The sequence below is a fragment of the Chelonia mydas genome, chromosome 20 (genome assembly GCF_015237465.2).
Source record: "Chelonia mydas isolate rCheMyd1 chromosome 20, rCheMyd1.pri.v2, whole genome shotgun sequence".
NCBI lineage: Eukaryota > Metazoa > Chordata > Testudines > Cheloniidae > Chelonia > Chelonia mydas.
This window is the reverse complement of record NC_051260.2, coordinates 10,617,301-10,630,962: the sequence shown is the minus strand read 5'-3', so window position 1 is coordinate 10,630,962 and position 13,662 is coordinate 10,617,301. Positions and strand designations below refer to the sequence as shown.

Sequence of the window (13,662 nt, the reverse complement as noted above, 5' to 3'; positions counted from 1 at the left end):
TAGCTATCACAATGCATAACGTGCCTGCCGATCCCTCTCCCTGTCACTCCGTACCTCCTCTCCCAGGACCTACATCCTGGCTTGGGGGTTCTCTGCCTTAAGGCATGGATCCTTGGTTCAAACGCCTAGAAAGCTCCTGTTTGAACGATGTGCAAGAGATATTATTACACAGTAGAAAGTCCTCAACACAAGGTACTTAACTCCAAAAATGGTCCAGGTTTCGGATTTGGTATACTTCACAACAAATCTCCCCAACATCCGTGACTATTCCACGCATCTTAGACTATGTTCTGGCCCTAAAAATATTGGGGCTGTCTCTGAGCTCTCTCTGAGTCCACCTAGCAGCGCTAACAGCCTTCCACTGTCCAGTAGAGGGGTGCTCAGTGCTGTCACACCCAACCACCAAAGGATCCTCAAGGGTACAGTGAACCTTTTCCCACAACTTCAACTTCCTACTCCCACATGGGACTTAAATATGACTAGGGACTGACTAGGCCTCCCTTCGAACCCAGGGCCACCTGTTCGCTTACATACCTGTCAGTGACAACGGCCTTCTTGATAGCAATTACCTCGGCCAGGAGAATAGGAGAAATAGTGGCTCTGCTGGCACATCCCCCCCTTCAATGGTATCCTTTTAGGACAAGGTTACGCTCAGGCTGCATCCAAAATTCATTCCAAAGATAACCTAAGGTTGATTCGTCTTTCAACCTTCTATCCCAAGCCTCACCAAGACAACAGGGAGGCTAAATTACACACTCCAAATGGCAGGAGAGCCCTAGCCTTCTACCTGGGCAGGATGAAAGCTTTCAGAAAGTTCCCCAAGCTTTTCCTTTCCATTGTGGACAGATCCAGGGGCTCACCAGTATCAGCCCAAAGACTCTCCAAGTGGGTCTCGAACTGCATCAGACAATGTTACCAAGTTCGCAGTATGACCCCTCCAGATACTACTCTTACACACTCCACAAGGTTGATCTCCTCATATATCGCCTTTTTCAAGAATGTTCCTATCTCAGAGATCTATAGAAGTGTGACATGGGCTGTGACTGGAGTCCTGGGGAGTCACGATGAAGTTACTCAGTTAGGGTGAACTGCAAAGAATGGGGCAGACAGTCCCCAAAGCTGGTGGATATTCCAGTACTTAGATTTACCAAGCCAGCACAAAACAGCTTCTATAATACCTCACTGGTTACCCAGAAGCCAACAACACAGTTCACTTAAAGCAACCCAGCCTCAGGCCTGCACCGAGACACCCAAGTGAAATATGATGAGGATCTTATTCATCATATTAAAAAGTTCTACCAATCCCAAATGATAGGACACATTACCTCCCAGGTTAATGAATATTTCAGATCTTACCGAATTATGCGCTTACAGCCAATTCTTATTAACTAAACTAAAATTTATTAAAAAAGAAAAGAGTGAGTATTGGTTAAAAGACATGAATACAGTTGTGAGATCAGATTCATAGTATAGATAGTGAGTTTTGTAGTTGCAAAGAGTTCTTTCAGAATTAGTCCATAGGTTATAGTCCAATGTTCATATTCAGGGTGATCCAGATTAGGACTGGAGATCTCAGTCTTATGGCTTAAACTTCCCCTTCATGAAGCATTAAGCACATCTGAGATAAAAAGGATCAGGATCCAAAGGGTTTTTATACAGTTCCAGGTCTTCTTCGGCAACTCGGAGTCCTTAGGCAAACAATAGGCAATTATGGAGCTTTTGACGTTGACCTACTTCCTAAGCATCACCGGTAATTAGCTACACAGATTATCATGAGGCAGTTGCCCGTTTTCCACCATTCTCAGGTGATTTGCTGTACATTTCAAAGAGAGATGAATACAATGATTACGGTTCATTTAAATGTTAATATTTCCCTTTGAACTGTCTGTTTACATAACTAACATCTAACGATATGAGTACACACATACAATTAGTATCACCTCTGATTTCTAACTGTATAGGTTTGCATTTCAAATTTCTAGCCTAACCACCATGGAATGGCCCTAATTACCATTCGCATACTTTTCTACATGTCTCTAAAGGTTGGCTCTGGGTCATTTAGCCTGCGAGCTGCTTAACCCTTTCTGGCCATGCATTACACTTTGTATAAGATTTGTTGCAATTATATAACAGTGCTAGCAACAATGATTTGCATTATTATACTCTAATCAGATAATGTCACATGGGCGTCAGTCCACACTTTCGCAGAACATTATGCGATCACTGGGGACTCTGCCTCCAATGCCATCTTCAGCTCCATAATACTGTCATCTGTAACTGACCCGACTCTGAAGTTCCAGCCCTCCAGAACGGGTACTGCTCGGGAGTCACCTACAGTGGAATGCCCATAGGGACACTACTTGAAGAAGAAGTTACTCACCTGTGCAGTAATGACCCGCCCTCCTCCCCTCTACTTCAGAGTTCTTGTCAATGACCGCGGTAGAGAAGGAACTGAGGGGGCTTAGCCCGTGCACGCTGACTAGCCTCATGGCTCAGCATGAGGAGAAACAGCACGCGTGGGCCCAGCAGACACTGCTACCAAAGTTCTCTGATCAGCAGTGCAGGGACACAAGCACACCTACAGTGGAGCACCCATAGGGACACACATCTCAAAGAGTCATTGTTACTGGACAAATGAGTAACTTCTTTTACGTTTATGGTGAACGTACAGTTTAACAGGAAATTTCTTGCCTTACGTATATGGGTATCGTTGTGTTGGCTGTTCCACCCCAGAGACGATTGCTTGTGCTGCACAAAACAAGAAATTGAAAGGGCGCTGTATTGGTCCCCAAGCTAGTGCAGGTCTGTGGAGAGTTCCTAAGGAATGCTATAACTCGCTAACACCAATGGTAGCTGGGGTGGTCAGTGTTTAGTCACATGCTAAAGTGATTTTTGGGAATGGAAAGCATTCCATAGAAACTGAAGCTGCTTAATAGTCTAGCATTGACATCTGACTAAAGTTGTTTCTGTGAGCCGCATTCACAGTGCTATGTGCTTTCAAGGCACTGTCCAAAACTAATCTGCACACTGAGTGAGAAGGATAATCTAGTGGACAGGAATTTAGGAGACCTGGGTTCAGTTACTCCCAGACTCCCTTTGTGTCCTTGGGCAAGTCACTTAGTCTCTCTGCCCCGCAGGTTCCCATCTGTGAAATGGGTACGATGCTTCCCTTCCTCACAAGGGAGCTGTGGAGATCACACCCATTAATGTCTGGAAAGTGCTCAGGGATTGTGGTGAGAAGAGCTATGTGTATACATAAAGAGACAGACACACATCCTGTGAAGGAGGGAAGTGTGAGTGTGTGTGTGTGTGTGTCCGCGCGCATGTTCACGCTGTTGCTCACAGCAGAGTTTTATAGTCCTATTACAGTAGAACCTCAGAGTTACGAACACCAGAGTTACAAACTGACTAGTCAACCGCACACCTCCTTTGGAACCGGAAGCACACAATCAGGCAGCAGTAGAGACAGAAAATAAAAGCAAACACTGTACAGTACTGTGTTATACTAAAAATATAAAAGGAAAGTTTTAAAAAAATATTTGACAAGATAAGGAAACTGTTTCTGTGCTTGTTTCATTTAAATCAACATGGTTAAATCAAGCATTTTTCTTCTGCATAGTAAAATTTCAAAGCTGTATTAAGTCAGTGTTCACTTGTCAACTTTTGAAAGAACAATTATAATGTTTTGTTGAGAATTATGAACATTTCAGAGTTATGAACAACCTCCATTCCCAAGGTGTTTGTAACTCTGAGGTTCTAAGGTAATGTTGAAAGCTGGCCAGTGGGAGCCCAGAGCTAACAAGGAACCTAGTAATACTCTCTCTTTGAATCTTCAGGAAAGACACAGATGAAGCAGACCTGGTCCTAGCAAAGGAAGCCAACGTGAAATGCCCGCAGATTGTGATAGCGTTTTATGAGGAGAGACTGACCTGGCACGCGTATCCAGAGGACACGGAAAACAAAGAGAGAGAAGCAGCGAAAAGCTAAAGTGCCATCCTGGGCCATCCTTAGCTGTACATACACATCCACCTGACCCGACCACATCCATTGAAATGTGCTTATTACTGTGTTCCCAGGAGAAACCTGTTATTGGTTCAGTCATAACATAAATGGTTTGCTTCATGTTCGGCTTCATCTCTAGTGAAACCCACGAGATTTATGTGCTGTGTCTCCTCTCTCTTCCCCCCACCCTCCAGAAAACGGTTTTGACTTCTCACATCCTCTTAGAGCCTCCAGGGGTTTACAGAGTTGTTGGTTCCCTTTGGTTCCATCCCTTTTTGCCGCTTTAAATGCCGAGAATGGCAGCGATGCTCTTCCTAAACAGAACTAAGTGGAGTTATCCTGTCCAGGTGCACAAATGGCTGTTGGCTGGAAAAGCAATAGGAGCTGTCTGCATTTGGGAAATCCCTCCTGTCCCTCCTGCTAATGCTACACAGGGCAACATCCTGAGATGGTCAATGTGGCCTTTGTATGCTGGCTTGTGTGTTGTTACATAACTGGCAAAGTCTTGTTGGGACTATGCATCTGGACTCCATGCTGGGGGACACCAGTTGTCCTGGGTTGTGATGCCTTCCAGCCTGTCTCGTGCCTGGGATAGTTTCCAGGCTAGTTGTGTTCTCTTTGCAAGCCCAGCCTGCATTAGTATTGGTTCCCAGATGCAGAGCGAGCCCCCTTCCTCCAGGAGGAGTCTAATGTGTGGGAGATAGGAAAAGCAGAGCCTTCTTAACTTTAAATACGATTGTGTATCCCCTGTCAGGCGCAGGTGGAGGCCTGCCACTGCTTTTGTATGATCTTATACAGTATGTATGTATATATTCGTTTCTCATTTGGGCTGTGTATTTCCATAGTGTGAGCGTATCAGGTGGCCTGGCTTTGTGCCAAGGCACCTGATCCATTTCTGTCATTGGCTGTTGCTTCAAAGGCCACAAGCATTGTGTTACCAAAGTGGCTTCCCCCTTGAGGACCTCTCCTTCCCTCCCCCATGAGCTCTGCCTTGGAAACGTGGACAGCTGATCTGGTCTGGTGTGCACAGCACTTCTCCCTGGAAAATATGCCCCAGGCTGTAGGACCTGCCAGTGGAGCAGAGAGGGCATTGCTGTTTCCCAGGGGGATGAATGCTCGTTTTGCAAGGCATGGGTATCTGGGACAGTCGCTCTGCTGCCCAAGAGAGCTGGCAGTACAGTAAGGTGGTGCAGAACTGAGCCGCTACAGCATTAGGCACTGCTCTTGGGGGTTCCTTTTTCTTTCCCTCCCTGAGTATGGTGAGGCCGGAGTGGAGAACTGACCCAGGGCTGGTTGCAAGATCTGCTCCTTAGCATCTCGGCACAGCCCTCTTTTGCTTTCCAGCATCATGTTCACTCTTCATGCTGCTCCTACGTCCTGTGTAGTTTAGCTGGACTTGGGCTCTCTTGCCTGTGGCAGTCTCCTTGCCCGCAGGAGCTGATGGATGTCTTAAGCTCCCTGCTCCTAATGTTGCAAACAGAGTCCTCCTTGATGACTAGAAGTAATAAAATTATGGTATTGCGGTGTCGACACTGGTTTCTGGTTGGCTCATTCCCTGTGCAAAGCTTCTGCAAGAATGAGCTAGTTGGTTTTGTGGCCTTCACTGTGGCTTGGAAAGGCTTATTGCATAAAGTGGGGACCTGCAAGTGGATGAATTGGAAAGGGGTTGTGGGTTTATTCTCTCGAATGAAAATATCCTTGTTGCATCCTGACTTTCCTCAGTCCAAAGGCCTGGTCCTGTTCTTGTTTATCTTCCGTCATTCCCACCCCTTTGCTACCCCGATTCTCTCCCTTTATAGTGAGCTTGGAAATCTTGAATGGCGTTGGGGCATACCTGTAGACTGGGTACAGAGGGAGTTTTATCAGTGCTGACTCCCTTCCTGGCCCTTGAACTCTGGTTAGTCTTTGTTGTGGGCACAGAGAATTTTGCTTGTTCTGCTTTTCTAGAGCACGTGACGCAGTTTGTTCTCAGCCTTTGTGTCTGTCTGTCTCTCTTGTGGGCACAAGCCCTTTCAGTATAATATTCACACTGTTGGATGAATTCTGCTTGCAAGCGGTTCAGATGCTGTGGGGGAAATCCAGGCGCCCTGGAAATCAATGCCAGAGCTCTCATTGACTTCCGTGGGGCCAGGATTTCACTCTGTCTCTAACACAACTTCTAGTTGAGCACATATCACTAAGCAGTATTTCCACTTCACTGACGCACCTGCCATCGTCTTCTGTGCCTTTTGGAGGTGCGTGCAGGCAAAGGGTTAGCATGGCCATTGCTTAGAGCAGCATACTCAATACATCATTTACTTTTGAAAGTTCCCGTTGGTACGGTCAGTATTTCTAGTTGCATTGTCCTGGCTGATGTTGAGAGTGATTTGAAATTAAAAAATCTGCCTTCTGAGCCACACTGCCAAACAGGCCAGCCAAGCTGCAGCTGCCAGCACACAGAGTAGAAATGCTGATGTTCCTAATGCTGCACACTTTTTCATATGTGCTGGGAAGTGCTCCTGGCCCTGGCACCCTTCCAAGGCTTCTGCTTAGCAGCGTTCCGGGCATCTCTGTAACTGACTTTGCTCATCATTAAGCGCCTGTGGTCTTACAGCCTCTTGTTCCAATAACTGTGGGGCTTGCACAGGTACCTCTGGCAGAAGCACAATCCACAGAGATTGAGTGTGTTTTTATGGGGTTATGACATTTTTTAATTTACTTTGAGTGACCTTGGGCTAGTCAGAGAGCGCTCCCAGAGCCAGGGCATGTGGTGATGACGCTTTGGGAGGAGTTTGGGGATTCCCGTCATTCTCACTTGGTTAGGATTTGCGTAGGTTTAGGGCTAAGCCTGATGCATCTGTATTTGGATCTGAGCTGGGTAGCATGGGCTCCTTGCTGTGTAGCATGTTAGCAAACATTGATGCTAGTATGTGAATTGCTGTAGGATGTAGTTGGTACAATAGGTAATGGCAACAGCTGGCTACCTTCCAACTGCATTAGTTTAGGGGCTTCCCCACCTGTAATGTGGGGGGAGGTGGGGATATCGAAAGAAGCTTTTACAGGGCGGGATGCAAGAGCATAGCCTGGCTGCAGTCTGTACCACTTGGTGCGCTGCTTTCAGGTATTAGCTCAGGTATAGAAAAAGCTGCTGGCATGTCAACCTGTGGCTTCCACTTCTTCTCTGGCCCCCATTCTCCCAGCATCACATGCTCCTTGTTCTTCCCCTTCCTCTCCAGCCGTTCCAGCAGGCAGACTTGCTGCTGTTGCTTTATCCCTGCCTCTGCATGGATTTCTTTTCTCTGAAGGGAGTCAGCTAGTCTTCCCGTGATTTGCTGGAGTCTTGATCTTTGCCAACTCTGTTTTCCTCTTCCCCCCCCCGCAGCCCCCAACCTCCTACAGCCCTTTGCACCAAACTCAGAGGGAGCAAGGCAGCTGCTGTACAGCAGTGCTTCTCAATTAGGGGTACACGTCAGTACAAACTAAAATTTCATACAGACAATCATTTGTTTATACTGCCCTATATACTGTATCAGTGTTTCTCAACCTGGGTCTGACAGGATGGGTTATGGGGGATTGCAAGTGCAGGGCCGTCATTACGGGGGTGGCAAGCAGGAGAGCTGCGAAACAGGTACATGCTGAAGCCAAAGCATGAGTCCCGCCTCCCTGGGCTGAAAGCAGATCCTTGAAAGGGGTACAGTAATCTGGAAAGGTTGAGAACCACTGCAGGAGTTGCAAATAAAGATGGATTAATGCTCTTTCTGTGCCTCTGTGTCTGCTGCAGATGGGAGTGGATAAGCCTGCTGGCGATCTCTGAGCTAGTGTGAAATGCTATAGAACATGGAGCAGCACGCAGAGGACAGGCACTGTTAACAGGAGACCGGCCCCTTCTTCCCGCACAGACTGTCTCTCTTTAACTCTTTGCTCTCTGGAAGCAAATCTAAGCGAAATCCACCATTGATTGTGTTGTGACCTAAGTTCCCTCTAAGCTGCGTGGCTGCTCAGCAGCCTATTAAACACCGCACAGACGCTCGGGGCTGTGGTGGGGAGAGATGCCTCTCTCCTAGCCCCGACCCAGCCCAGCCCAGACAGTACCAGGTTTATAATGGCGCCCGACCCATGCTAAGTAGGGGCCTCGCCTGCCATCCCAGGACTTCTCTCTCCGTCCCCGCCCTCCGTCACCAGCAGGCAGTGACGGGGCGGGAGGCAGAAAGGAGCCCACAGCCACTGCTGCTCCTCCAGGCCGCTGGTGAGGGATGGGAAGCCCGAATCGGCGGACCATCGCTGGCGGCCCGGACTGTGGAAGGACCTGCTGTGGACAGGGAAGAGGTGCCTATACCATGGCCCCAGCCCCGGAGCTGCTGCGGTGGGGAAAGGCGCCTCTCCCCCGCAGCCCAAGTGCTGCTGTGGGGAGAGAGAGCTGGGGGGAGTTAATAGAATCATAGAATATCAGGCTTAGAAGGGACCTCAGGAGGTCATCTAGTCCAACCCCTTGCTCAAAGCAGGACCAACCCCAACTAAATCATCCCAGCCAGGGCTTTGTCAAGCTGGGCCTTAAAAACCTTTAAGGAAGGAGATTCCACCACCTCCCTTCCAGGTAATCCATTCCAGTGCTTCACCACCCTCCTAGTGAAAAAGTTTTTCCTAGTACCCAGCCTAAACCTCCCCCACTGCAACTTGAGACCATTACTCCTCGTTCTGTCATCTGGTACCGCTGAGAACAGTCTAGATCCATCCTCTTTGGAACCTCCTTTCAGGTAGTTGAAAGCAGCTATCAAATCCCGCCTCATTCTTCTCTTCTGCAGACTAAATAACCCCAATTCCCTCAGCCTCTCCTCATAAGTCATGTGCTCCAGCCCCCTAATCATTTTTGTTGCCCTTTGCTGGACTCTTTCCCATTTTTCCACATCCTTCTTGTAGTGTGAGGCCCAAAACTGGACACAGTACTCCAGATGAGGCTTCACCAATACCAGATAAAGGGGAATGATCACTTCCCTCGATCTGCTGGCAATGCTCTTACTTATACAGCCCAAAATGCCGTTAGCCTTCTTGGCAACAAGGGCACACTGACTCATATCCAGCTTCTCGTCCACTGTCACCCCTAGGTCCTTTTCTGCAGAACTGCTGCCTAGCCATTCGGTCCCTAGTCTGTAGCGGTGCATGGGATACTTCCATCCTAAGAGCCCCTTGTTGAACCTCATCAGATTTCTTTTGGCACAATCCTCTAATTTGTCTGGGGTCCCTCTGTATCCTATCCTTACCGGCCAGCGTATCTACCTCTCCTCCCAGTTTAGTGTCATCTGCAAACTTGCTGAGGGTGCAATCCACGCCATCCTCCAGATTGTTAATGAAGATATTGAACAAAACCCTGCAAAACCTTCTCTCCCTGCATAGCCCTGAGGCAGCCTGCACCCCAAACCCCTCATCCCCAGCCCGCACCCCCAGCCGGAGTCCTTACACCCCAAACCCCTCATCTCTGGCCCACCCCAAAGCCTGCACCCCCAGCCGGAGCCCTCACCCCCCTGCCCCAGCCCCCTCCTACACCCAAACCCCTCATCTCTGGCCCCACCCCAGAGCCCACACCCCTAGCCGGAGACTGCACACTCTAAACTCTCTGCCCCAGCCCTGAGCCCCCTCCCACACTCTGAACCCCTCAGCCCCACCCCCACCACATGAATTTTGTTATGTGCACCAATATGGTACAACATCACTTACATATTGGTGCACATAACAAAATTCATTCTGCACGTGTGGAAAAAATTAGAGGGAACACTGGTTGTGACCAGAGCTGGTTGCAAATACACTCCCCATGATCCTATTGGACTCTCATTTTAGCTGTGCTGCGTGTTCTAATAGAAGCAGTAAAATGGCTCTGGATAAAAAGCCTGATATGAATCAGATTAGAGCCACATGGCTCAGCAGGCTTGGTATGTCAGGTGCTGTTTCAGCAGTCAGTCTTGAGGGTAGCTGTTAGTCTTCTCCCTTCCAGCCTGAATTATGCCCCTTTGGGAGATGCAAAATGGTTCTTAAGTTGCTTCAGCATTCAAAGTGGCTTCTAGACAGAGTAATAGATTGTGTTGGTTGCAGCCTCAGGCAGCGTAGTATGTGGTGTCATCTCCTGTCAATAGGGCTGTCCTGGACCTCCCTGCAAGCTCGTGCGCCAGACAGATCTCTGCCTATTGAGTCTGCCCCAGATCCCTCCCCAGTCGCTCCCTTTTAACTGCTCTTGAATGCTCAGTCCTGCTGCTTTTCCTATTGCAGAGAGGAAGCTTCTCTGCAGCTGGCCAGCCACCTTCCCTTCTGGCTAGATTTTGTTTTGCTAATTTCTGGTATCAGTGTTGCTCGAAAAGTAGATGCAGCAGCTGGCATGGGAGGAAGGGGGTGGGTAAAGAAGTGATGTCAGAAACCCCTTAGCAAACTCTGAGTAGGTCGGGGGAGGTTTTCGGTGTTTGTGGCCAAAACCAAATACTTAATGCTAGACTGAAAAGCTCTCCGGGCATTGTTTATTTTGTGTCCCAGCCTGCATGTCTAGCTGTGAGCAGTACCCTGGTCCTAATCCTCTTCTCACAGGGTGTTCGGGGCAGGAGGTTAAGTGCCAGACTAAGTTCCTGGAATGGCATGTACCATCTGAAAGAGGAGACATTTTCCTTGTGGCATCTATTGGGAACCAAAACTCAACCCTTTTCCTTGGCCCCATTTATCGCAAACAGCTCTCTCAAATTGTCCCTTGCTCAAGAAAACAGCTTAGTGTCTGTGAACAAGCTGCCCGTAATGGCGCGGTTTGAAACTAACCTAATTAAACGAGTGTGAAAGGCTGTGTGGATGCTGCACTTATTTAGCTTGTTAAGAATTAGCTTAAGCCAACCTGAGATAATTGTCCACACAAGTGTTCACACTGGTTCTGCAAAATAAATTGAGAAAGGCTAAAGCCAGACTGAGGGAAGCCCCGAGAATGCAGTACGTACTGCATGCCTCCCGTTGTCACATGCGGTCTGATTCCCCCCTGTGTGTGCTACGTTTTGGGGGGGGATGGACACCAGGATTGGGATCCTCTTGTTGCACCATAGTTTTCAAGTTGAAGTCTGATGCTAGCTAGGGAGGTCAAAGCGATTCCCCAGCCAGCTGCCACTTCAGCGCTCGGTTTGTAGTGGTGGGGGGACCAGGGTAATTTTCAAACACAAAGCGGGGTCGGCTGCGACTGGGACGGGGCTGGCATGTGGCACGTGGAAGGGGAACTGAAAAGCATTTAATCTTGGATCCTAAATCTGCCCCCCCTCCCCACTCACACTGCTCAGACAAACCTGACCAAAGGCAAAGGAGCGAGCCTCTGAGTGAGAACCCGCCCAAAGGAATGGCTGGGGGTGCAGGATGCCCACATCACAATAAGGAAGCTGCACTGCAGATGGAAGTCACTCTTCCATATCTGCCAAGACCCAGGTTGAGGCTCCTGGTCTCCTGACGTGCAGTTGTCACTGAACAAGACCCACATTCAAACACTGGTCGTGTGGGGCTCGTTTTCAATAAAACTGGGGGACAGGCCACAGCTGTTGCACCTGTTTAAAAATGCCATTTTGAGGGGGACTCTTATCTCCAACTCTCCCAAGGAGGAACACCCAGAATCCAGGGCTGTGGGTGGGTAAAATGCTTTTCTGACCTCTCTTGCTCTTTATTTTAATCCCTTGTAAGTGGCTGTAACCCAGTGCAGTCAAGGCAGCTAGAACTCCCTGTGCCAACTCAACGCTCCCCAGCCCTGCTGCACTGGGCAGTCCTCCGATACGTATCCACACTCCCCTTTGTGGGAAACGGTCCCCTTGGCCAATCTCCTCCCTCTGTCAAGTTGCTGTTCCTGGTGTTGTTGGTGGTTTTTTTTTTTATGGCAAAGCAGAACGCTAATTTTTTGTCAAATTTCTTTTGTTGTTGTTACATAGAAGGGATCTGGGGAGGGATCGTTCTGAGATATGGGCGTGGTCTCTGGCCAACTTTGTAACTAGTGTGTTTTTTTAAAAATCTTTCTTTTATATACTGAGCACTTCTGTGTGGACACTTTTTAGGCCGAGTCAGTTCTCAAAGCCAATTGCCAACGATTTCAAGTCTTTTGTGCTAAAGGTTGGATCCGGCCTGCGTTTAAACAACTATTAACTTTTAGAGAGTCTAGTTCCAGTCTGTCCTCTCTGTCTGTTCCATGGACATTGCCACTTGCAAGGACTGGTAACTTGCAAGTGAAGTGGGGAAATTAATTGCATTTTAATTAAACACATGAATTTTTGTCACAGATGTTCTAATTTTATCAGGGATCACAGCTGAGCCTTCTCTAAGCTGGAACATGATGATTGTCTTCCTCCTCTTATAAATTGGACTCCCCCTGATTAAAAGTCCATTGGTGAGGCATGATTTGCTAATGATTAAAACGTGCTCTGATCCCACACGTAGAGGCAAGACAGAGCCTTAGTTCAGCCTAGTGTTGAGTCTCCTAGCGCAGTTGTTTTGTTGTAGCATACATGCCTCCTTTCGAACAAATGTAGAGTCCATGCTCCTATAAGGGTGAATCAGCAAAATACAGGGCTACTTTCTACTTGTCAGTTTCTGGTATTCCAGGGGGCTAGGTCCTGCCATTCCATTTGGGGGCATCTTTCCTTCCTAGCCAATCTGAGCTTTTAGGGGTTCAGCTCCCACATTTTTGATGTTCCCCCCTCCCCTGAACAGGGGGTGAACCCCGTTTTTTAAAAAAGTACATCTCTGACAAAATGAGACTCTTCCCCTGGAGAGTTCAGAAGCCATTGCTCAGCAGGCTGGATCATTTCAAGGTCTGACACATTTTAGTCCTAAATTATTTTGACAGTGTTACTTTAATCTATGGGCCCAACCTCCGCTTCCGCCAGCCATCCAATCACTGCTTGGCGTGAGTAAGGGCTGCAAGATGAAGCGCGATTGGAAGAGACTTGAGAAAAACCCATGGCTGCTCCCGCCACGTGCCAGGTGTGTGTGTTTCCTTGCTGTGTCACCGCTGTGTTGCCTAGGCAGTAGGTGGCACAGCACTGTTAGTGTGGGGGCCGTGGGCAGCATTCAAACCCATCTCCCTGTTAGAACTGACTTGCTAGGGAAGAGTGGGACTCTGTCCTCCAGACCTTAGCCAGGTGCTACTGTGTGGCACAAAGTGTCTGTCTGAGCCGGCGTGTGGCTCACGGCTCTCCCCTCTCCCGTGTGATGTTCAGTAGCGTAGCCCGTCTCTCCGCTAATGTATGTTATGCTTTTTTTAAATAGTGATGTTTTTAAACTAGGGATTTTTGTCCCATCATGAGACTGACATGTTACAAAGGCCCCCTGTCCCTTCGCACTCTTTCATACTCTTGTATTGGTTCTAATAAATGGTTACTTTTCAGTACAGTATCCTGTGTGATTTTTCCTCCCCTGCTCTTGTCTCTGTGCGTGTGGATATAATTGTCCTGCATAGACACCCCCACCACGCACACCCTGCTCTTGGTGCATCACTCAGTCATGTGGGTGAAACAGACACATCAGGCCAGATTCTAAGCTGGTGCAAAGCACCCTAGAGCAGAGGTGGGCAAACTACGGCGCGCGGGCCACATCCAGCCCATGGGACTGTCCTGCCCGGCCCCTGAGCTCCTGGCCCAGGAGGCTAGCCCCTGGCCCCTCCCCTCCTGTCCTCCTTCCCCCGTAGCCACA

At 48.5% G+C, this 13,662-nt stretch overlaps 1 protein-coding gene across 2 annotated transcripts in view; it reads left to right on the top strand.

The window, feature by feature from the left end:
* Positions 1–13,357, top strand: part of CBX5 (chromobox 5) — a 60,656-nt gene extending 47,299 nt beyond the window's left edge. For both annotated transcript variants that reach the window (XM_007065805.4, XM_037884127.2), the window contains exon 5: positions 3,837–13,357. In XM_007065805.4, the coding sequence (XP_007065867.1) occupies positions 3,837–3,987 (151 nt within the window). In that variant the 3' untranslated portion in view covers positions 3,988–13,357. The remainder of the gene's footprint in view (positions 1–3,836) is intronic.
* Positions 13,358–13,662: the final 305 nt, after the last annotated feature.